This window comes from Coccinella septempunctata, chromosome 9, assembly GCF_907165205.1.
Source record: "Coccinella septempunctata chromosome 9, icCocSept1.1, whole genome shotgun sequence".
Lineage (NCBI taxonomy): Eukaryota > Metazoa > Arthropoda > Insecta > Coleoptera > Coccinellidae > Coccinella > Coccinella septempunctata.
The window spans coordinates 9,625,208-9,650,314 of record NC_058197.1 but is presented as its reverse complement, the minus strand read 5'-3'; the positions used below and the strand labels follow the sequence as shown (position 1 = coordinate 9,650,314).

General features: G+C 37.2%; 1 protein-coding gene across 11 annotated transcripts in view; it reads right to left on the bottom strand.

The window, feature by feature from the left end:
* Positions 1-25,107, bottom strand: part of LOC123319862 (potassium voltage-gated channel subfamily H member 6) — a 186,666-nt gene that overhangs the window by 13,639 nt on the left and 147,920 nt on the right. For 7 of the 11 annotated variants that reach the window (XM_044906868.1, XM_044906874.1, XM_044906870.1 and 4 more), the window contains 5 exons: positions 7,299-7,542; positions 3,843-4,024; positions 3,328-3,348; positions 1,834-1,988; positions 1,534-1,775 (listed from right to left, as the gene is read on the bottom strand). In XM_044906868.1, coding sequence (XP_044762803.1) covers positions 1,534-1,775; positions 1,834-1,988; positions 3,328-3,348; positions 3,843-4,024; positions 7,299-7,542 — 844 coding nt within the window. Of the gene's footprint in view, positions 1-1,533; positions 1,776-1,833; positions 1,989-3,327; positions 3,349-3,842; positions 4,025-7,298; positions 7,543-10,052; positions 10,646-25,107 lie in introns of those variants that run through there. The other 4 variants (XM_044906876.1, XM_044906879.1, XM_044906878.1 and 1 more) reach the window with 4 other exon arrangements.

Sequence of the window (25,107 nt, the reverse complement as noted above, 5' to 3'; positions counted from 1 at the left end):
CTTTTCTGAGTGGCAGTAAGAGTTTTAATTTTTTTCTGTGAGTCTAAGTGATTGTAGCTTGCTTTCTCTTGAAGTCCGTGTAGAGATAGGCTTATAGCCGGGATTTCTTACTGTGTACTTTGATTTACGGAACCCCACCCCAATAGCTTCCGCGAAGTTATCAACAGGTGCGCAACAGTAACCGCTGGGACGACCTCCGAGAATAACAACCTTACATCGAGTCCAGAGGTAAGACACTACTCCGTTATTTTAACTGGGAGGCTCAGATTCCACACCCTATCCTATTCAGTCCTACCACTGCTGGAAGTACGACTTCTTTATCGGCGTGCAAACCCGTTGGGAGCAGAAACCTGTGCCTTTTTCCCTATTTAATTCAGTTCTATCACTGCTGGGAGTACGATTTCCTGGCCGGCGTGCAAACCCGCTGGGAGCCGAAAATAGAGCTGGGAATTCCCTTATGAAGCTGAGCATTCATTGTTCATTGAGTGTGAGTCTTAGTTCTGGCTGGCGAACGAATCCATAATAAAAATAAAAAATTTTCTCGGGATTTTTTGATTTTTGTTTCCAGGTTGAGAGAATAAATTTGCTATGCAAGGTCTAGTTATTCTTCTCTCGTTTGGATTTCTTCGCAGACCTCCTGATGAAGCTCTAAAAGCTATTTCCCAACCCTCGAAATCAGATGATATTTCCTTTTTACCTCTTTAGTAGGAGAAATTAGTATGTACCGGCAAAGGCATTTGAAATTCAGATAGAAAAGCAATTAACTACTTTTTTTAGTTCTAGAGCCTCATGATCATCACAGATTTTTCCTCCCTATATCTGGTGATTGATAGCCCATGAGGCCATTCGCTGGATATCTAGAGAAGCTTCAGGAAATGAGAGAATTGAAAATTAGGTGGCTTGCTTCTCTCCAAACAATTGCATCAGATGATGTTATGATCAAAAAAGTATCAAGAAGTTGCTATGTAAAAGGGAAAACTGGCGAAGGGAATACACCAACCACAATCTCAAAGTGAATACCATAAAATGGTATACAGTGCAGACTGCAGCAGCTGGCACTGGAATATACGGGGCAACCACCAAGTGTGCCCTGACATTAGGATCATGTAGACATGAACCTGGAGAAAACTATCAAGGATATGACATAGTGATCCTTTCTGATAGACATGCTGCCATAAAAAAACGAAGTAAACTCAATGAATTAGGCAAAAACAGCAAGGTCTCTTGAATCTGGGATCCTGTTGACTAGGGAAACAAAGGAAAATAAGAGGCCAATACACTTACCAGAAATGAAACATAAACCTACCGGCCCAAAATTTTCTGTGTTTAGGAAACTAATTAACTTATAAGAAAGATTTGTGGAAAAGGAGGCAACCGAAAAAAAAAACAATATTCAAAATTGGCCAAGACAAATAATTTTTACTGTTTATGGAAAAACAGTAAAAATTTGCTATTTCCATGTCACTGAGAATAGGAACATGTGTCTATGGAAACTATATCACATTACTTCCGATGAAAAATCGTGAAACTCACATCCTATAAGCATCACGCAAATGGTGAAGATCTTCTCCGTATCTGTGTTCGGTGCTACGTTACCAAATCCAACGCTGGTCAACGAGGTGAAGGTGAAATATAGCGCAGTCACGTAACGACTCTTTATGCTAGGACCTCCGGTATTATTGGGCAGGTAGAACTGGTGAGTGTCGTTTGCCAAAATATCCAGCCAGCCAACTTTGGCTTTCAGCATGGGTCTTTCGGCATTTCCTATGGCATACCTGCAGAAAAGTAAATCGAAATTTAAGTGTGGGGTTGTGTGAGGTGTTCAAAACTCACCAAACGCAGGCAAACCAATGAGCGATGAGGGTGAACGAACACATCAACAATAAAAGGACGGCTGCTCCATATTCGGAATATCTGTCGATTTTCCTGGCAACCCTGACCAGTCTCAGTAACCTTGCGGTCTTCAGCAAGCCAATAAGGGTGGTGGTCTGAAAACGAAAGAGCAGTATTTGAAGGTTTGGCCAACGGAACATCCACTACAGGGCATGCAAGTCTGTTCGAAAACAATTTGAAGCTGCATTGTCCGAATTCACAAGTTCAAAGTTGATGATGATGGTTGTCTGATAACATACGTTTCTATTTTTTGCATCTGTTATAAAAGCCTGATTTATTCCATCCTATGCCTAATTAAACATCATTATCGGTGTCTGTAAGTGTATGGCTTTGGGTGTAAAAGCTTTAGTACCCTAAGATACATAAAAGCTTCAGCAGCATGTGGACATTCAAGATGTCACAACGAATATTTATGTCAAGGCCCAGTAAAAAGCAGACCAAATAATGCTCGATAGACTTTTTCATAGTTGACTACAATTAATTGACACCGACTTGAAATTCTGGTGAATAATGCTATCTGGAAGTTTTCTTCTTCTTTTTGGATGGGATACAAAGATGGAGCTATGTTATGAAATGCTTGAATTAAGAGTATTAAGCTAGAGCTGGCAAATTTTTGAAATTTGGGATATGTAATGAGGTTGGTGAAAGTCACACACTATATAGCTTCATCTCTTTCAAAATTTTCAAAATCGGGATTCGTATTATCTTAGGAAGGAATAAAAGCTCTTTATGTTGAGTTTTATGGATTTGCTAGCTCGAAATTTGTTGCTCGAAGAATGCGATGCCCTCAAAGAATAAAAAGTCAAGCGAAACAACAATAAATTTCGAATTTAAAGTTCATTGAGTAAGATTTAAAAAAAAAGAAAAATGAAATCAGGCTGAAATTAAATTTCATTTTATGACAATAAGCCGAATTTTATGTACAGGCTGATGGTCGACGCTGATTCAAAGGTTCAATAGATAATATTGAAAAGTCTCAGCTGGTACACAAAGTTCATAAAAAAATCTCTTACCTACTTACTTAAACTACTTACAAACTAAACGACCAATTACAATATACACACAAATTATAGAAAGGGGTAAGAGTAGAGTTGTATTTTTTCACATAGAGCGATGCAGAGTAACAAAAATTTAAACTTACTGCTGGAGGAACAGTTTGGCAGAAAAACATACCAAGCATGCCAAGAATCGTGCAAGCACACCTTCAGAATGTGTAAATTCTGCAAAATTGTATAGATGAAAACGCTACAAAAACGTAGAAATCGAAAGTTTTGACACCAATGGCTACCAACACAACGAACGTTTTTGTAAGGTTTCCATTGTGAAAAGAACCCTACAAAAACGTTTCAAATTTTCCGAACAGTTGTTTGAATTTGGAATATGAATTTTTTCAAAACGTTTTTGTAAAGTTTGTTGAGTAAAAAAGGTCTCTACCTCGTCTTTGTCCAAGCCCAACTAATAACAGAAAAAATGCTTCGTTTAATTCTTTCGAAGTACTGCTGTTCGAGTTTCAATTCAATTGAAATATGTACATCGTTCTGAAACAATTTTCCATTTGACAGTAACAAAATTTGTTGAATTCTTGATGATTGTCTAGGATCTGTTTCGTTAACGTTTATTGCAATGTTACATAGCACTCATAGTATGTTCATTTAAATCGGTTTTATGTTGGATGAAATCACGTCATTTTTTTCGACCTGAAGATGTCCGATATGATTTACGAAACTTTCGAGCTCCCTGAATTTTTTCTATGGTTCTACCGAAACACTCAACATTCAGGAGATGGCGCCAGAGAAAAGTAACACTGAAAAAGATCATAGAACAAACGCAGGTCCACAGAACGATTCAAAAATGCATCGCTTCATGTCATAACGAACATCGAACAATTCTCGAAACCACATATCGCCGACTCTATGACGATCTATGCATGCCACGTGTAATATACTTACCTCGTCTGTGTCGCTATTGAAGAATAGGAGATCGAAGGGAACGGCTGCCACAAGATCGATAAAAAACCAACCTTTGAGGTAATGGATGGCAATTCTGCCTGGATCTGAAACGATTTCGTCCGTACCACTAACGTAGGTCGTTCTGAAGTTGATCAGGATGTCGATGATGAAAGTCACGTCCACTAGAAGAAGAAGAAAAGTATGTCATTCGGGAGACTCACTCTTGAGGGTTGTTCTATTCGATTTGGGAAAATTATCATTGATATGGTAAGAAGTACTCCCACAAGAGGCTTTCGATCAATCTATAGAACGATAAGAGTGATTAAATTAGAAAAGCTAAGCCAAATAAAAAAATATGTGTATTTTCAAATGCTTTTATATTTTTTCTTTTAATTGTACACGTTTTTATTGTTCTTGTTTGAGTACATTTTCTTCTGTTTCAGGCAGAGTGTCTACAAGTTCTCCGATCGTGACTGTTAGGGTTGCCTGACTCGGATTTGGCAGGCAGTTTTTGTCCCAGTTGCTAGCGACGCCTTGCGGGCAGGAAACATCGCTCCGTCGCCCGTCAATCATGACGACAATAACAATTTTATCGAAAGGTTTTAAAAAAAAAAGTGATTCTGAGTCCACGAGATAGGTCCTTCAGTGAGCTATGGCTGACTAGTTGCTGAATACCCTGTATAACTGCAGTTCATTGCATAAATTTTCGGTGGAAATCCTGAAAAGAACTACAGCGTCGTTACTTAAAATTGAAAAAGCCCGTTCAGTTATTAATACCTCACAAATTGCTCGAAACAAAGCATCGAAAAAATTAATAATGTCTTTTTGACAGTTTCAAATTACCGGAAAACGTTTCACGAAATTAATAGAGTTTTTTGCTCCTCTCTTCAAAGAATTGACTTTCATTATTTCGATTATAAAGTCAAATTGGTGGGTTATTTGGAGTTGTTAGCGTTTAATTCCGGTTGTACTTAATAGGAAAGTTGACCTGGTTCTTCACCAATTTCCCAAAGGGGAAAATTGATTATTTCAACGTAGATCAGATGTCATTTCCTTGTACGGGAAGGCGCGAAAGAACTTCCGAAAACTCGATTGGGAAGAGGCTGACATCTTGGATTACTCCTCAGTTTATTCCTGAGCTGAGAAGACGAGTAAAACGGAGATGTGATATGTGTTTCTTAGTGGATAACATTCTTATCGTGACATTCGATCTTAGGCTCGATTTACCGTTGCCTTACAGAGTTTAACTTTTAAGCTAATCTATCCAACCCACAAGACTGAGAAGATGTCAATATTTCTCAGGGAGACGGATATCGACATCCCGAAATAGCTGTTCCTCATTTTCCACCGATTGGCAATAAGGGCCAGATTGGTTCCCGAAAATTATCGGAAGCCTAAGAGAAAATTAATTCATCACGTAATCTCTTCTTGGAGGTTTCGGAAACCAATCAGCTCTGTTCTGACAATGGGACGTAAAGAAGACCGACAAATGTGAATCATTTTGCACCAATGAAAAAGATGATGGAAACTGAAAATTGTTTTCTCAGAATTGCCTTTGGCCAGTCAAAAGATGAATTATTAACTTTATATTGCTGTTAATCCTACTGTGCCATAGTAGCACTAATTATTTTGAAATAAGGAGTATTAGAAAAATACCACCTGTAATTAATTTTATACAGGCTGTTACCAAAAAGTGTAAAAGTTATTAAGATAGCTTGTTGAAAATTAAAGGGGTCTTTCATATGAACTAAAGTACTTAGGCCTTCACCAGCTTTCAAAAATGAGAAAAAATTGTTATAATTTTTTTATTGATGGGAGTGCTGAACCTATTCCATTTCTCACTAGAACCTTTATATTAAAAAAAATTTCTCAACTTAATACATAATACAGTTTGTTTTCAAAGGTAAGGCATTTTTTCTGATAGAAGGTTGAAGTCATCAAAATTAGTTGGACAAAATTTCATTGAATTTCAAGTACGGGACTGTGGAAGATTACTCCGGCATCAGGAAAACTAAACAAAATATGAACAGTTTATTGAAAGAGTTTGTGTTGACAAAGTGCTATTATTGTTAACCTATTTCATCACATTTTTATGAAGATTTTTGGAGGGTTCGAGCAAGAAAAAGATTGTGATGGCCATTATAGTATTAATAAAGGTCATAGAGACTATCCTTTATTACGTCTCAGTTTGAATCTACCTGCTTTGGTTTCTAGAAGACTTATGCAGGATCTTATTTTCTTCTTCAAGTTAGTCCATGGTGATGTGTATTCACCTGAACTTTTATCTCTTGTTGAACTTAATATACCCGCGAGGAGAACAAGACATACACATTTGCTTGCTGTTTCAAGATCCAGTACACAAATTATAGAAGAAATTCTTATTTGGTCAGATATCCCACTTGGTGTACATTTAGATTTTTCCATTTGCAATCTTAGCCAGTTTAAGAGAAAAATAATTGAATTTTCGGATCGATTTGCGTTCATGCTCTTTGTTGTTTGCCATGTGTTGGGAATGTTTTATATAAATGGTTTTTAGTTTATTCAAGTGTTACAGCTCGATTTTTTTGTTATTTTTGCTGTATTAGTTTTTATTCTTATGTTTGTTATTATACTTTAATTGCTTCTTTATATTTCATTTGTATATGGGGATGATCCCCTAAAAATGTTCTATGTTCCTATCCTTACGTAATAGCAACTCAATAAATAAAATAAAAAAATAAATAATGAAATATGAGATATTTTAAATTAATATTCTATTTTTTGCACTTGGTCCCAAGTATTTATGTGTCTGTTATTATCGAAATGAGTCATTCATTAATAAGAGTTTCTTGTAATTTTCTTTAATTAATGTCAAGGTATGTACAGCCATACCTACTGAAAATTTGATTCAACCGAATAAAGTTTTCTGTCGAATATGAATTTAAATTTTTGAGCAGTGTATATTGAAATTTCCCAGGTTTAAGCGGTAATTAGGCAAAGGATACGAATCAATTATATTACATTGTTATTTACGATGCCCGTGCCTTAATTGTTCCATTCCTGGAGAGCACGAGCGTCAGGTAAATACTCGCAGAAATGTATTTCTCATATTACAGCGAATGTTACCTTAATACATGAAATAATTTTCTGTAAATCATCATGTTATCGTGAAGGTATGTATTTATGTCGCAATAAACTATTTTCGAAATATTGTTGATTTTTCTTTAGAATACATTGCAAAAGTATTTCTTGTGTAATTGAATGTTCAAGCAGAGCAATTATTGCTTTAATTATTCGAAACTATTGATCGTTGATTATGTTATATTATGATGATTATCGCTGTAATTTACTGGAAATGAGTTCCTCATAAAAAGCATCAAGTTAAATGTCGAATGTAATTTATTATTGATTTCTGAATTTATCGCTGTAATTCAATAGAAATACGGACTAGACTTATGGCAATAAAGTAATACTCACCAATGAGATCTATTATAACGATTGGGTCTTCGCTGTACTTCTTGTTCTTCTTGCTACTAAACTCGGGCTCACTGAGTAAAAATGCTGCTACGTACGGTGTGAATATGGCTGTGTAAATAACCAGGATTAGGATGATCCAGTCCCAGACTGCCTTGAAAGGGGAGTAGTGTAGGATAGTGTAGTTGTGCAGCCTTGGGTTCTGTAGTTTGTATTCGGGAAGAACGTCTGCTCCTAACGATAAAACCTGAAAAAAGAAGGACAAGGCATTCAAAAACGGCTATATGGTCAATGGACTGCCTCACTGCCACGAGGGCAATATAGTAAAAGTTTGGAATATTGTCAAGATGCTCATGAATGCGAGATGAAATGGCAATGGACGCTGTCTTATTGAATCAGTTCCGTTTCAAGGTATACTCACCAGACTATGAAACTGATCCCACAAGGTACTGAGTTTGAACTAAGCCGCAAATTAAGTGGGACACACTTGCCTAAATTTGAATAGCTATAACTTCGACATTACTTTGGGGATGTAGAGTTTCACCCCGAGATGCAAAGTTGTTCTTTGTCTGTATGCCACTGATGCAAGATATTTTGGTCAATCCCTTCTTGTTGTACAGGGTGTGAATGCAGAACAATCAAAAACTTTTTTTGTGAAGATTTGGGAACAGTAGAAGACCATACAGAGCAATTTTGATGCTCTGTAGATTTTTAGGTCAACCACTCGCGACATTTTCGTTGCTATGGAAATATCGTTCATTTTCTTCACCGATGTGAATTTTTTGCCAGTGGTGTGAAGCACCATCCTTCATCTCAAGGTAACTGCTGCAGGGTATTTTTTTCAAGCTCTTCTTGTTGTACTGGGTGTGAACATAAAGAAACGAAAAATTTCTGTTTTTTGGTTAGGAATTAAGTAATTTCAAGACTCTTCTGAAGCATTCCGTAATGTTGGGTGGATTGTTAGGTCATTATCTCGGGACATTTTAGTCATTTTTTCTATATATTGCGCTACTTTAGATATACATATATTTCATGAAATTCAGTTTTATAAATAACAATAGCAGATACTGTTTGAACAGCATCAAGGATATCTTGAAATTTAAATAATCAACTGCATTAATGTACATAAGCAGACATATATAATTTATTAACTTAAATTAATTAATTACTTTGAACAAACGATTTCTACCGTTTTTTTTTCAGAACTACAGCTTTGATGCTAACTTGGAGTGCGGATAATGTGTTGTCTCATCGAGCAAAATCCCTTAAGGGTCTACATCGTTTTAGTGGTCAGTTCAAAAAGAGAAAATGAATATCTTACGTCAGAAACCACTAATTTAAATGGGGTTTTCATTATAAATCCATTCAATAAGTTCGTCGTCTCGAAAAGCCCGAAATTTTTTTATTCGTCAAACGAATTCATTTTCAATGAAGAACAAATATTTATGCATGTTATTAACTTTCCGAGGTGCAATCATCTCTTCTATAAATTTCCAAATGAAAAAATTCCCCAAGAAGTCTAGCAATTGGCTACAATTCGTATCCTGGTGAAATTGAAAAAAGACGTTCGTTAAGTGCTGCCATCTTTTCGACGAAAGTGGAAACTATTGTAATATTCGTTACTTCTATTTATCGTTCAAGTGTTCTGGCAACACCCACATTCTGGTAGTCTTTCCCCCTTTTCGCCTTATACGATTAGCGAGAAAGTCCTGTGGTATAAACTTCTTTTAATCCTTAATAGCACTGAATTCATCTTAAATCCCCAGACGTCAACTCTATTGAATAAAGTTGGATTTCTTAAAGGAACCAAAAACTTTCAGCTGAAATCTTAGAATTGGAGAGAAAATGCTATTTTCAGTAAACTTCACTTTTAACGCCTATGAATTGAACTCATTTCCTTCGTAACTTTTTTCGAAGAGTAATGCTGAACAGAACGAGTGAAAGTTCAAAACAAAACTGAGATTTTTCTCTTTTCACATACTTCATATGCAAGCCATTGCTTCTGATCAATTTCATTACAAATACAAAGTATTCCTTGATGCAGTTCACACTTAATCTCTGCTATTTTATTTCGAAAAAGGACATGAAGAATTTTGTAAGTACCTCACTGTTTCTGAATTCCCAGCCCAAAAATGCTTCCTTATATTCACAGACTGTATAACAGGAAGAGCTTGGACAAAAATACCCTGAGCTAGCTGCGTGAAGACAATGGATTGTGATTAGCATCACTGGCGAAAAATCCAACATCGGCGAAGAAATTACGAAGTGGTAGCTATATGTAATTTCAACTAATAGAGGTGATTCCATAAAATGGCGATATTTCCATAGCAAAGCATTGTATCCGAAAAGTGGCGAAGGCTTTTCGAGGTGTTGGCCTAATAATACACTCAGTATAAAAAAAACTTTGTTAAGCCCCTTACTATTCCCAAATTCTTCGATAAAATACGAAAATTTTTATCTACCTTACATTCACACCATGTACAACAAAAAAGAGATTAAAAGAATTACCCGATTCCAGTTGCATACAGGCTAAGGGTAATGCAGCTTGGGGTGAAAATTCAACATCATCAAAGTATGTAATGTCGAAGTAACAACTAATCTAACTTAGGCAATTTTTCAGTTGTTCCAATTCATTTACTGCTCAGTTTATTTTCGTGAAAAAAAAGAATAAAAAAATAATAACCCTTGAAACAATCCAAAACAAGAATTTCTAATTTATCACAAATCATAACTGACGCAGAAAAACATCAAACTCACATTGCCGATGTTACTCATGTTCCCCTGCGTGGGGCTCTTCAGCCCCATCAGTTTCTCGTTGCCCTTGTTGCCGAGCCCGTTGCACGGCTCGATTTTCACGATACTCTTCCGGCTCTCCTCGAAGCCGGTACCTTTGATCCTCACGCTGGACCATTTGGCCGGAAAACCGATCAGATTCGACACCGATCGATTCCTGCCTATGTCGTACTTGAGCGAGCCGCCGATCCCCCTCCCCTTGACGTCGGTCGTCGACAGCTTCCTGTAACCGGCGTCGCTGATTTTGCGTCCGTCGCTGCCGGTCCTGCGGCCGTCGCTCGCGCGGCTCGACTTGCGCGTCTCGCACGTGTCCTGGCTACTCTCGCTCCGCTTGCGACTCTTACTCGTCGCTCGTTCGACCGGCGTGGGGGTCTTTTCTTTGCGAGGCAGGTCGGGAGACGAGTTCGTCGAGGTTATGATGAGCGGTATGTCGGTGGGGCGGAGCAGGTTGTCCGCCATTTTGAGCAAAAGGTCTGGGTGGGTGATATGGTCGTCAGTACGTCCTTGGGATTGCTTCATCGGGATGGATTATTGAACAGAGCATTTTGCAGCCGAATCTAGAAGTTTTGCTGTCAATTCGTTGAACGGTTGATTCATTGGGTGAATGGAGCAAATACATAGACGAAAGTATTGCTGAACATTCAGAATGAACATTGGGGAACAGAAAATATCTCTTACAATGAACAAACAATTTCTGTATTAAAAACAAAGGAATGGACAGAAATACCAGAAGGAAGTGATCGATTCAACGTTGGAATTCATTAAAATCGTAAAAGTACCATCTCTAAGAAAAATATACAAATGAACAACCCTACTTGGACTACACCACAATTCCTATTCAATACTTCTTAGACCATAACAATAAATGTGTTCATTTAGCATAAGAAAGGGTAGTGATGATGTGAACTATAATGAGGATAGTAGCAGAATTTTTCTAAAAAATGGATGAAGAAGAACAACGTTAGGGAAAACAAGATAATTGTGTCCTACAAAGAACTCCTGATTCATAGTACAATAAAGAGCATGAACTGAAGATTATATGAACTTGAATGGTAGGAGAAACATAGTCTTCAGAACAAGGAATGCAGAAGAAGAACAAACAAACTTGAAAAAAAGAGAATTATTGGTTGCTTAAAAAATTTTTTTTGACTCATAGCCAAGAAAGAGTTCATACGACCAGTAACATATGAGGGGTTCATAGCTGAAGTGAACCAAGTTCATGCAGCCTAGTTTTGAGTTAAATGGCTGAGAAGTTGTTTATCACCAATTTATTCAAAAGTCACTTCCTTATTTATTATTATTCTTATGTAAGCATATGCTTACATAATTGGTGATAAACAACTTCTAAGCCATTTATCTCAAAACTAGGTTGAATGGACTTGATTCACTTCAGCTAATTTTGTTATGTAGATATTATTTTCTGTAATCATTACGATATTTGAGATGTGCCCGTGATGTATCCAAATTATCTCAACATTTTGTAAATTCTATGAACCATCGCCTTGATATATTTGGATATTTGTTCTACCGTACCGCTTGTGGAACTTCCTATTGTGTACTTTTTGTTTTTTTTTTGCTCTTGTTTTCGGAGTACTTATTGTTTCAAAAATATTTTTTTGTTTGTGAATTTTTTTTGCTGTTGTGAGTTTATAGGCTTTGCCTCTACTGTTTCATTAATGTAATAATAATAAAAAAAATGCTATGTTGCTCTGATGAGGCCAAATCAGGCCAAAACCATGGTCAGCATCTGCTTTTCTTCGGTAGAGCGTACTCCATTTGGGGCCTTGACGATGGCAAATTGGCTAGTTCAATTCAGATCGTAACACTTGTTGATATTCATATCGTCGAGTGGTATGCATCTGTATTTATCCTTATTATTGTATTCATTGCCTCCCTGTTAATAGGCGTGATCATTCTTTATTATTATACCGCTGGCATCATTTCTGCCGTGATCTGAACGCGTCCCAGACTTCTCGATTCGTCATACGTCTGTTGTTCGCAAAGCGAATCGGCGTACCGAATTAGGGAAAATATGGGACATATGCTATTGTCTTCGTCGTGGTTTCTATCTGGAGGGGATTGAATCGGACACCGTTTCATATTGGGTGGCGCTCTGGGTAAATGTTTAGTACCCAGTAGAACATGCCAATATTGAATAAAGTTCCATCAATTCCAAACGTTCTCCACCGTAGAAAAATGCTATGTTGCTCTGATGAGGCCAAATGAGGCAGAAACCATGGTCAGCATCTGCTTTTCTTCGGTGGAGCGTACTTCATTTGGGGCCCTGACGATGGCAAATTGGCTAGTTCAATTCAGATCGTAACACTTGTTGATATTCATATTGTCGGGTGGTATGCATCTGAATTTATCCTTATTATCGTATTCATTGCCTCCCTGTAAATAGGCGTGATCATTTTTTATTAATAATAATAATATTTGTAATATATTCTTTCATGCCGTGTGAACCAATGTGCCGTCAAGGAAATTCAGAACAACCTAACCAAGTGCTTCCAGCTTTATCCAATTCATTTGCTGCTTTCAGATTGGTATTATGCTGTTAGAAGTAATATGAAAGAATATAGAATCTATATAGAGTCTGGTAGCCAAGTACACCCAGAATATCCAAACCTTGCTACTTAAGGATTACCTAACGTTATGAGTTTAGAAAACCCCGTTTCTAATGCGGTAAATCAGGACTCTCATAATTGTTCAATCATTTGACGAACTTAAATAAAAGATAAGTAGATATTTGTCTACTATTCTTTTGACAGGAATAGAAATTTGGGAGCTGAAATCCAGGAAATAACAATTTAATGCATTAAATGAACATAAATGATGAGCTCAATTCAGGAATTTCATTATCTGCAAGCTAATCATCATAATCTAAATCAGTTAGGACCCGCTGATGGAAACTCAATAAATGTAACGATCTAAATCGAACTAGCAAACAAAATTTCGTTGAGACCTTGGTTTTGTTCTCATGTCACCTCGTCAGAGCAACACAGCTCGTACCTCGACGAAAATGGAATAAACTGATGGTTTCATTCGATATCAATAGTCGGCATGGTGAAGGAGTAAATCCCAAGCTCCATCTGGCAGGAAACGGGGACCAACTTAATACAGTTTCCTAACGCTCAGAGTGAAGATGGAAGCATGGTATTAGTGAGGAGAGATCAAATGAAGTATATCTATCTATCATATGCCCATATTCCTAAACTATCAGTTTGGAGTTATCGTCTATTTCACGATAATTAAGCGGAGGTAGAGGGCGCTAGAAACGTTCGAAGTTAATTCAGATACATACACAACACACGCTGATTGAAAATCAACAAATATTACGACCTAAATCGTACTTGCGAACCGCCATAACCCAAAGTATTAACAGAAATACCATTTCGTCGAGGAAGAGTAGATGCCAACCATATTTTCAGTCTCATTTGACCTCGTCAGAGCAACACAACTCATACCTCGACAAAACGGAACCGCTCTTTTCTAGCGCCCTCTCTCCTGCTTGATTATCGTGATATGTACGATACCCGAGACTTTGGGCAAATGGATATATGATGCCAGAGTTAAAAAAGTGAATTGAATTGGTCTTAGTTTCCTGTCAGATGTCGCTAGGCTGTGTTCCTTCAGCATACCGACTACTGACATCGAATAAAGGAGACATAAACTCGTTCCATTTTCCTCGAGGTAGGAGTTGTATTGCTCTGAAGAAACCAAATTAGACCAAAACCATGGTCAGGATCTTCTTTTTATCGACTAAATGATATTTCTAAACACCTTGAGCGATGATCGTTTGATAGCTCGATTTATATCGTAACATTTGTTGATATACAATCAAAGGGTGCTATGTATCTGTGTTAATTTCGATTATTCACCTGCGATATCCATTTTATGGTTACTAATCATCATATTATGTAGTTGTCAATTCCCTCTAACCAATCTCATGAATATTCTGTGCATCAGCTCTTTCGGTTTTCAACCATACAGTATGTAGGCCCCTTCTACCTGCGTTCGACAGTAAATCAATACTAACGTTACTGAAAACTTTGAAAATCGAAAAAGTTTGACCAGAAAGAAGCGTCAATAAAGAGATTGGTTATTTAACGGGCAAAGCGGAAATATAAATTTACAGTTAATTTCTTCCACCTTTTTTCTGACGAAGGGTGGACCAAATGTTTTCAGGAAAGGTTTTAGTTATTCATCTGGATTGGACGTGGGCAATCTAAAGTTCATTTTCATGGGTAAATATGATATTGGATCAAAAGGAAATCTGTTGGGACGAAATTCGTTAACTATGTTTGATTTGACCTCAGAACTGATATATCGATAATAATTGGTCCCTTTGCCGCACACGATGAAGGGTTATATGAAGGTTTTTGATGTGAACATGGATTGGGTGTGGTTGACGTGGGCATTCAAAAAATTAGAAATGAAGAGGGTCTAAGGTTATTAAGCTCTTTCATTTAAGATTGAATGAAGCATTGTGATTCACACTTCCTTCTTATTACGCTGGCTTTCAATAGCCCGTTATTTTGACAGTTGTCAGATTGAAGGCTGTAATTTTTGACATATGACAACTAAAATCATGGAAGGAATATGGGCTTTGAAACCGATCAGAACAGGGTGAAGAACTGTCCTATGAATGTGTGAGAAGTTTTGAGAGACAAACAACATCTGGGGAGTCTCACACTCCTGAGACAGCTGTTCCTCTCAAGGTTTGCCTTTTACTCTCACACAGACGGAAGAGAAAAAAACAATAATAAAATGAAGAAGAAGAAGAGGAAAAAGAAAGAGAAGTGCAACAAAAAGAAGAAACGCCTTCGACCTCACAATTTTAGTTTTCGAATAGTGAATAGTTGGGGCTGTAATATTTCCAAGATCACCAAAAAGAGTAAACCGAAAGAGCATTTTATCCTACTTCTGTTACGTGAAATTCATTTTACTGCATTCAATACGAACTTGAGAGGATTTCAGTTCTCTGAAGCAAAAAGTTCTACATGGTTTCCTTTCAAGGTCGAACAAGCTCTTGAATAAGTTGGGTTGCTAGGGCGACTATGATTTTCAACTCTTTGAAATTTTTTGCGGAAGTAAGCTATAATACACAGTCTCGCTATTCTCGATATCCAACAATGGCATATTTCGAATATAAAGTTGAAACATTCAGCTTCTATTCCTTTTATGTCAGAGTGATAACGTGAAAACGTTACGAAACCAGCTAAAACGCCCAATCAGAATCTTCACGTTGAATTCTCCGGGCACTTTGTTGTTTTACTCGCTATGAAATTTAAATGAGGTTGGGTGGAGCTCATTCAAAAACAAATTCCTTTCCTCGTGACTGAAAGATAATTTCGCAGTTTCAACGATCACGAAGTCAGTTAAGCGCCCTTTCAGGACGACGTAGCGTGAGTTTTCAATGGAACCCTTTTGTTGGATTCAAATCTTATACAGGTGCTCGATTGGAGCAATCGTCATGGCTAAAAGCGAAAGAGCAAATGTGCTGATTTCTTACAATAATTAGGCAACCTTTGGAATTCAATATAGTATATTATATTCTGACCCTTTCGATTCTGGCAAGAGGAAACTTCTTTGGAAGTTACAGCCCCCAGCATTTCGTCCCTAAAAATATACTTCTCTTTTTATCTCAAACTTCAGACTCATACGAAAATCAATGAATTTGGTATACTCCATTCACTTTTATTTTAGCACTCGGTTGTTCATGGAAATTTGACACATTTCACTCTGTATAGTACGAAAATGTGGGGTTATGACGCTTGTCAAAACATTTTTGGATTTTAAACCAACGCTATGTTGCCCGTTCTAAGTTAAAGTTTCTGTTATTACGTATTTTAACACAATGTCGAATCTCTTCGGAAAATATGTGACGAACATAATTCAAGTTTATACAAACTGATTGAAGGCATACCAAATCCAGCTATTTGCTTGTGAAATACAAGAGATCAGTATAATATCATAATATGCACTAGCTTGAGGAGAGTTGATTTTCGTTGTCTTCTTTGGCTAAAGTTTGAATACGTTACATCAGCTGTAGATTTCAAAAATATTAACCCGAAGATGAAATGCATATGATGCAGTGGTTGGGAATGGGCATCTTTCGAAGGAATTAACAGATAATTACAAGAATGTTAAATTCTTCAACAAAAATCCTCATGCATCAATATAAGTAAAAGGAATTAAAGGATGTTTCAATCAAGATGAACTTCACCTTTGAACAAAAATTTCACATGAATAAACAATTAACAGGACAATTGGCGCGTATTTGAGGCTGTTCATCTTAATACATTGATGTAATAATAATAATTAGGTATTTATTGGTACGTTGAGACATTTACAATGTATAGGACGAGTCAAATGAAAAATGGAAATGGGGACTTATTCTACGATGACATTAATCGAAAATCCTGTAAGTAAACTTTTCGCATTGGTTCACTCAAACATAAAATACTCAAATGACACCACTTTTTTGGGTCTCCCAATAGAAAGAAATTCTTTGTCATCGTCTTCATTCACAATCTTTCTGATTGTGGAAATATTCAGCTAAAATATAAGTCGTTTAGATTAAGATGAAACATTATATGAGTTCTCTTACATTGAATATTTTCGTTACCGTCTGACGTATGGTGGATTTTAGAATATCAGGGTGTAACTATTTGAATGAGCGGACCTGAATTCTAAATAGCACTTCCTGAAACCCTGTCTTTTTTTTTCAATCACTTTCGGCATTTTCGTAATAAAAATTGATATTAGTTGTGGTAACGGCGTTATGACATTAACGACATTTCATGAGTGCCAACCTTACTCGGTTCTAGTTACAAAAACTTGAGAATATTATTTCATGGACAACCGACTGCTAAAATAAATTTGAATGGAGTATACATAGGATATGCGAAATCTCATAGTGCTACTTATTTTGGCGATAGGCTCGATAGGACACTTTTTACAGGGCCACAATGTTTTCGGAACCAACACATTAACCTCGAAAATTGTTAAACCGTAAGAAAACTCATACAATTGAAAAACTTTCTTGTGTCTTCCAATTCTTTCCAGAAAAGTAAGATTTAAATCTAAAAGTGTAATTGACAAGTGGATTTCCATATTCCCAACTTCGAAATGTGTTTAATACCATTTATAGGTTTCCACAGAAAAGTTTTGGATGTATTTCTGAAAGTTTCAACAATTTTCAAACAATTCAGAAACGCAGTTAATGTTTAGAGGTCATAAAGATATTATGGCGTATTAAAATAGGTAGCACTATGAGATTTCGAGATTATAAAACTCCTGGGTACATAATTCAGTGATTTGATTCCCAAAAAATAGTTTCTTTGAGGAATGCCAGGATCCTCTCAGAATATACTTCATATGGATTGATAAAATTTTACAATTAAGCTAGAGGATTTTCCTACAACAGAAAGAAATCCTTCCTAACCAAGATTCCTAGTTTTCAATTAAAGGTGAATAGGAACTGCCGACAAAATTTGAAGGGATGATAGAACACCAAGAGTAAGTACATTTTGTTTTACGAGCTTATGTCCAAGACTGCTTCTTGAAGATACTACAACCCTTAGAACATAATTGAAAACTGAAATGGGTTATTTCAGCTTTAGGTTTAATTATGGATTTTCAATTATTCTCCTCAATTTGGGTTATCACAGCATATGCAAGTTTAAACTGAATAATTATGAGTTTTATTCATAAATTTTTCAAAAGCACCGCGAAAACCATTCAGAATCATTCTTCAAATATAATGTTTTAAAATTTGAATTGCTTCGTTCCTTGTCTACGATTTGGCAACAGCGCCTACTAGAAAATAAAAAGAACAATGGCTTGTTATAACAGCTGTTGATTTACAGCCATCATAAGGCGCGTACTCACTGGTGAGCCTCAACAGAAACCGGCCATAAAAATCCCATAAAATTTTACGACCTTCCTCGTTCGTCACAGACTTCATAGACAATCTTTGTCTATCTCATCTAGATAGTGTATTTGTTCTCCTTTATTATCAACGCATATTTCAGTCGATGTTGCCAATTTGTGCAGTAGAAACGAAACGCTTTAAATTTTAAATACCCATTTTTATTTTCCATTTTTGAATACTTGAAATAATTTTTTGGGAAACGGTTGAAATGGTTATTTCAAAATGTTTCAGAGATATTCCATAAAAAATATATCATTTTCGTCAGAAGGAATATTCCCTATTATCGCCCTCATCAATTCAATATATCCTCAGAATGGACCTTATATACGTTAATTCTTTTCAACATAACTTTCGAAATGGGTACCATATCTGCATATGTTTGATATCAATTGAGGATACAAAGACACCAGTGGAGCCCCTTGAATATTCATCATGGGTCCGGCAGATAATTCATGCAGTTTCTGAATCACTTTGAGTTTGTCCACAATGACAAATTTGGGATGGCTTTTCCAACCCCTTGCAATTATAGGAGAACAGTACCAATTTTTTTTTATCACTTTTTCATTCTCACACTTAGTCCGCTCAATTTCATTTCTGACAGTTTCCTGGTTTCTAAGTTGAAATTAAAAATTGCCGAAAAGCCTGCAAAGGTACCACATTCAGGGAGCTGCATCTGAGCAGGATCCACAAAAACATAAATAAACAGTATGGAAAAGCCGAATGGAATAAATTCATTATCTTGGTTACTCTGCATATTTATGAAAATTCCCGAAACACGTCAAATTTGAATTTTAAATTGTCCTGTTCCCCATCTTCAACCCCCTTCGAAAGACAGGAACAACCCCTAATTTTTCAAATAGGAAGTATGAGCTTGTGACCCATCGTTTGAAAGGCTGCATCATTATCTATTTAGGATGTTATGTTATCATTTTAATATTTATTGCAAAAATCAAAATATGAAAAAATTAAATGAAGTGATAAGCGAAATTTGATACGACATCAACAACTAAAATGTAATAGAAAATTTATCAAGAAAATTATGAATTAGGTAGTTGTTTAAAGTGTTCACCTCGAAAGCGAAGCGAGCAGTCGAGTGCGGAAAAGACACATTTGGCATTAGATGAGAGCATGGCATTTTTTTCACCAATTTCAGTTCCTGAATATTACTTTTTGCACGAGTGCCGTCAATGGTAGGGAAAAAATTACTTTTCCACACTAGTGCGGGAATAGAAGCAAATTCTTTCTCAGTTGTCAAACACGATTAGTTGATTATACTCTTTGGCTATGATGGTTCCGATATCATAATAGAAGCCAGAATGTCGCATATTATTACGCCTTCTTTCAAACCGTTCGTTTCGGAAATAGAAAAATGCGCATGCTTCAAATTGTGACATCGTTCATTCAGAAGTTTAGCACCATCATTGGATTCCAAAAGGAGTTCTCATTTTCGTACACCGCTTTTATACTATAAACAGTATAAACCGTCTGTGCTCCTGTTATTATTTCTGTAAGTCAACGGAATGCTATTTTTGTATTATTTATTTATTCACAAGGGGTTACAAATATGTACAAAATCCACTAATGTATCCTTGGATAAAATGAGCTGAATTACAGAAATTATAAGTAGATCGATTCTTTGAGTTTTATCCAGGAAACAGAATGAAAATTGCTCATTCATTTGAAGGGAAAGTGAGTCCCTACAGCAATCCTTTCTTTCTGGTCATAAAAACGTCGTATATTCAGATCCCGAAACCTTCCAGCAAAGTCGTCCATAACAATATTTCTATAATCGCAACTTAGTTATAGTATTGTATTTGTATGGAATAGAAAATGTCTTATTACTCCATAAGATCAATATTTGAATGTAGGAAACCTCGATCAAAGTTAAGGTCCTTTTACAGGTTTGTAGTACTCTTAATAAGCCATTCATTCGACAAAGAGATACTGAAGTTAATTAGGCAGGGGAGCGGCAAGAACAGAGTATTATGTGCTGACAAGTAGAGTCGACAGTGCATGGTTGGGAGATTTTTTGAAATCATTAAAATATTCAGGAAAAACAACCCCGTACTATCCCTCTAGATATAGAAGAGATAATCAAGAGGATAATCTTCGGATAAGCTTCAAAAAATCTCTCCATTAATGAAGAGATTTTGCACGTCCTACATTACCCGGATTAGAAAAAATCCACAAGAGGCGATAACAGGCCTGTTCTTCATCAACAACATGAACAAAGGAGTCCTCATTATTTCATATGAAAAATTGTTTACGCAACATTGGATACTTCCCGGATCAACCGTTTTTCCTCTGATAATTCTGAGAATAACGTGGATTTCCAGAATTCGTTATTTCTGTGATACGGTTGCGGATCAGCCGAACGCCAAATGGAAAGAATTCCGCAAAGAATTTTCGGAACGAATTTCCAGCAACTACAGCTGTATATGTCCACTCTAATATTTGTAACAAGCACACAAAACCCATTTTTTAGTCAATAATGAACTCGAAATATGAGAACATATATCAGTTTTTTATTTAGAGAAAGATTCACTATTGGGATTACAAATTGATTCAGTCCATTCAGTCTTATAAAAATGGTTTTGACTATTATTAATATCTCATAGTGGCAAATTTCATTCAAAAATCTTGAAACTGAACAGCATTTCCCATAGGCTATAGTTTTCAATTTTAATTGGATGACAACTGCGACTAATATGCATCAAATGCTTGTGAAAGTTTATGCTTCAAGTTGTAAAATCATGTACATAATAAGGCTTTCGACGTGCTTTCAGCGTAAAAGACAATCGTGCCTCTGGACAGCCAAAAAAATCGATGAAAATCCGAGGCAAGCTCAGGGGGCGCTTGCAGAATAATGTAGGCCGACTCTACATGCAGTTTTCGTACAAGTGAAATCCATGATAAAGCAAAAACAAAGCACGAACTGAGAAGTAAGACGTTGAAAGGCCTCACATTGCAAAAGTCGTAAAAAATATTTAGAAACGCTCAAACGAAACACTTTATCACACCCGCTGTTTTCTGCAGACATGGCCCTTCGGAGAACTGGTTGCTCTGACGGATCCATCACGATCTGGCAAGTCACCAGCTCATTTTTTCGCAGAAATCGAACATTGGCTACCAGCTTTCAGCCGGTATTCTTATTTGAATTCCGTAGCCCTGCTATTTTACTGATTTTTTGTTGCGGATCCATTCTGTACCAAACAGTTGACGCTCACAGATTATTTTCCTTGTGATTTACTCGAGGGGTAACTACGTAAAAACCGAGTACCAGAACAACTGGTGGGACCGACGTCAAAGAAAGGTCGTGAAGCGAGTCCAGAGGCAAGCCTCTACTCCGTACTGTTTACTTAGAAGCTTCAAACTACCCTGCTTGGCCCTTTTTTCCCATTGAGGTCAGTGCTATCTGGTGTGAAAGCCCCTGATCCACTGAAAGCAGAACAGTAAAGTAGCCCCGTCCTGCTCGAATTATATGTCTACTGGGAGTACGATTCTTGGCTGGTGCGAAAACCCGTTGGGAGCAGAAAACATGACAGAGAACCAACTCCCACCGCTGTGCCTTGTTTCCTGACCTGCAAACTCGTAACTTTGAGGCCAAGTTCGAACCCCATTCTCCGCTAAGTAAAAGTCTTGGTTCTGGCTGGCTAACGAACCGGCAACAACCGGAGTGCGTTCGAGATCCCCTTTCCTGTCCGCTCAATTTACTCCGTAAAATCATTACCTTCTCATTGCTATCTGTATATCATACCGAGAAAATCTTCAAGTTGTGTATGATAAACTGTTAGCCAATTCCACCTAATGTATTGTACTTCTCACTTGACTGATACTAATTTATACCCCACTGAATTGGTGAATTTTAGAATTGTAGAAAAGTGAATATTGTGTCCCCTTCAAATATTTTCTCAACTTTTCATTTACACCCCTTACATTGAGAATTATGAATATCTATGATAGTGATTTCACTTCAATATTATGATGACCTTCATAAATGTTAACTAAGTTTATTGTTGTGTATGACTTTAGCCTTGCGGCTTTCATACTCTCTCCAGAGGAACATTCACTTATAATAATATAATAATAATAATAATAATATTTATTCACCATAAATTATTTACAATACAAATGAAAATAGAGCAAAATGCATGAACAAATAGATGATATCACAGAAGCTCCGGCTCAGGTAGCCTTTGCTTGTACGTGATGTTGTAGAAAATTCGCTCCTGATGATGAGTGAACAAATGGTTCACGCAATTTATCCAAAAAACACTTATACTACCATTATAATTGAACTAAACACCGTATTATTTTTTTTTTTTTTCGTTTATTTATGTCATCGCATTGTATACTTTTTTTCATGTTTTTTCGTATATATAACTTTTTTTTTTTTTTTTTTTTTTTTTTATCCACCCCCTTATCTGTGGTTAATGAAGTCGTGCAGTCTCTCCCTTCCATAGGATATAATCCATTTTTCACACCTCTTTCTGAACATATTGACATTGTTTATCCTCAAGATGTTAGCAGGAAGCTGATTAAAGAGTTTCGGCGCAAGATAGTCACAGTGACGCTGTCCTATAGTTTTTGCACACCTAGGTACGCTCAAGGAAACCATCTTAGTTCGGGTATTGTGACCGTGTACAATGGGCTCAAAGTCGATTCTGGACTTTTTAATATTCACCAGCATATTCAAGGAGTATAGTTGTCTCACATCGAGTATTTCGGAATCCCCGTGCAACCTAGCGTTAGAGAAGGTGAGTGGTTTACTATAGATTACCCGCAGAATCCATCTTTGAATAACACTCAATTCTTCCAGGTGAGTATCACTAACACCCCCCCAACCCACAATTCCATATGTCAACTGCGATTGGACCAACGCAAAGTAGAGTAGTTTAAGGTGTTTCACATCTAGGTATTCTTTTAAATATTTTATTTTATACAGCACACCTCTCAATTTGTTCACTATATTTTTTATTTGAGGGTCCCACCTCATATGTCGGTCAATGATCACACCCAAATACTTGACCGATTCTGCTTCCGAGATGCGAGAGTCAGTTCCGGCCGACAAACACCCCATGGATGGCAGTCCACTGGAGTATGAGCAAAAGGGTAAGTATTTCGTTTTTTCTAGATTGAGGGTGAGCGTGTTGTAACTGAACCAATCCCCTAGAGTTGTAAGGTCGGCCTCGGTTTCTGATTTCAAAGTTTCCCACGAGTCGGACTCACAGAGTAGTGCAATATCGTCCGCGAAACTAAGAATTTTCCCTTTGATTCTGAGATTCAATAAGCTGTTAATATATATTATAAATAACAGTGGCCCAAGTACAGTACCCTGTGGTACCCCATAACTCACATACCTGGGTCCACTCAGCTCACCACCGATATCCACCCTCTGCTCTCGATCAGTCAGATAACTTCTTAGTAAATCATATACTTTCCCTCTGAAACCATAGTTGTCCAACTTCTTTAGTAGTTTCTTATGATCGACAGTGTCGAAAGCCTTAGAGAGGTCAACGAAAACGCATAAGGATGGTTTACACTTGTCTAGAGAACTGTAGATGTGAGATGTCAAGTGATAGAGTGCATCTTCCGTTGATTTCTTTTCCATGAATCCATATTGACGCTGTGAAATAATCTTATATTTGAGACAGAAATCTGTCATTCTCTTTTTCAATATTTTTTCTATGATTTTTGCAATGTTTGATATTAGAGATATTGGTCTATAGTTCTTCATATCCAATTTATTTCCACTCTTGAACAGAGGTTTCACAATACCAATTTTCAGCCTCTTTGGAAAGTACCCCTCACTAAAACAACAGTTTATCAAGTGGGCCAGAGGGATTTTTACCTCATCAGAAATGTTCTTTAAAGTTTCCGATCTTATGTTATCATGACCGGGGGATGTTTTTTGTTTTAGTTATCCCAGATATATAATAATCCCAGATATATAATAATATATCAAAAGGATTAAGCTCTGTTGGAGCCCTTTCCAGGTTTTCGGGCTCGTGGTGGTGGTCGGGTCTTGGTCGCTCCTCGGCTCCCTGCCGCCGGTTGGATTCCTGCTCCACCCGCACTTCCTATCGGAGCAGACGGTGTTCCTCTGCATTCCCCATGTACTTGCGTACAGTTCTCGCCGTTCCCAGCAGTACCGCCTTCTGCATGACTCTATAGATATTTTAGTTCAAGTTCTCTAGTAGTTTGTTCGGTATCAGGCCTGTTGATGATATGACAATATAAATGGTCTTGATATCTTTCAGCTTCCACTGTCTCCTGGTTTGTTCCTCGAGATCTCTGTACTTTGAAATTTATTCAGTGTGCCTATCTGGAAGATTGTTATTATTTGGAATCGCCACATCGATGCATAGTGCTCTCTCCTCATCCTTATTGAGCAATATGAGGTCTGGTCTATTGTGGGTTATTTTCCGGTCTGTGAGAACCGTGCGATCCCAGTAGAGCTTGTGATGTTCATTTTCCAACACAGCATCCGGATGGTAATTATTGTAATGGGGAACCTTTTTTGACGTTCGAAGTTGATATTTTATTGCCAATTCTTGGTGAAGAATCTTGGCAACAGCATCGTCTCTATTTTTGTACTCCGTGCCTGCGAACTTCTTACATCCTCCAGTGATGTACTGGATAGTTTCGTGTGTCGCACAGCCATAACGACAGCTATCGTCCTTCACTGAGGCATCCTTGGCGATATAATTCATGTAGTTCCTTGTCGGAATCACCTGGTCCTGGATGGCAAGGATGAAGCCCTCGGTCACGGGAAAAAACCTTCCGGAAGTCAACCAGTAGTTCGACGCAGATATGTCGACGTAATCATGATTGACCTCGTTCTGGTGCCTTCCATACAAAGGCTTGCAAATCAGTTTCTGCATTTTGCTTTCTGCTGAGTGTTCGACAGTTTCCAAGTGTTCCTGTTGTAGCTTCATACGGAGTAGAACTGTCAGCAACACAAACTACTCGATGGAGTTCTGACGAAGCAGCCTTGTTCATGAAATACTTTAGAAGTCCTTCAATTTCCTGGGACATGCGGTTGGACAAGTCAACAATTCCTCTATCTCCAAGGTGTCG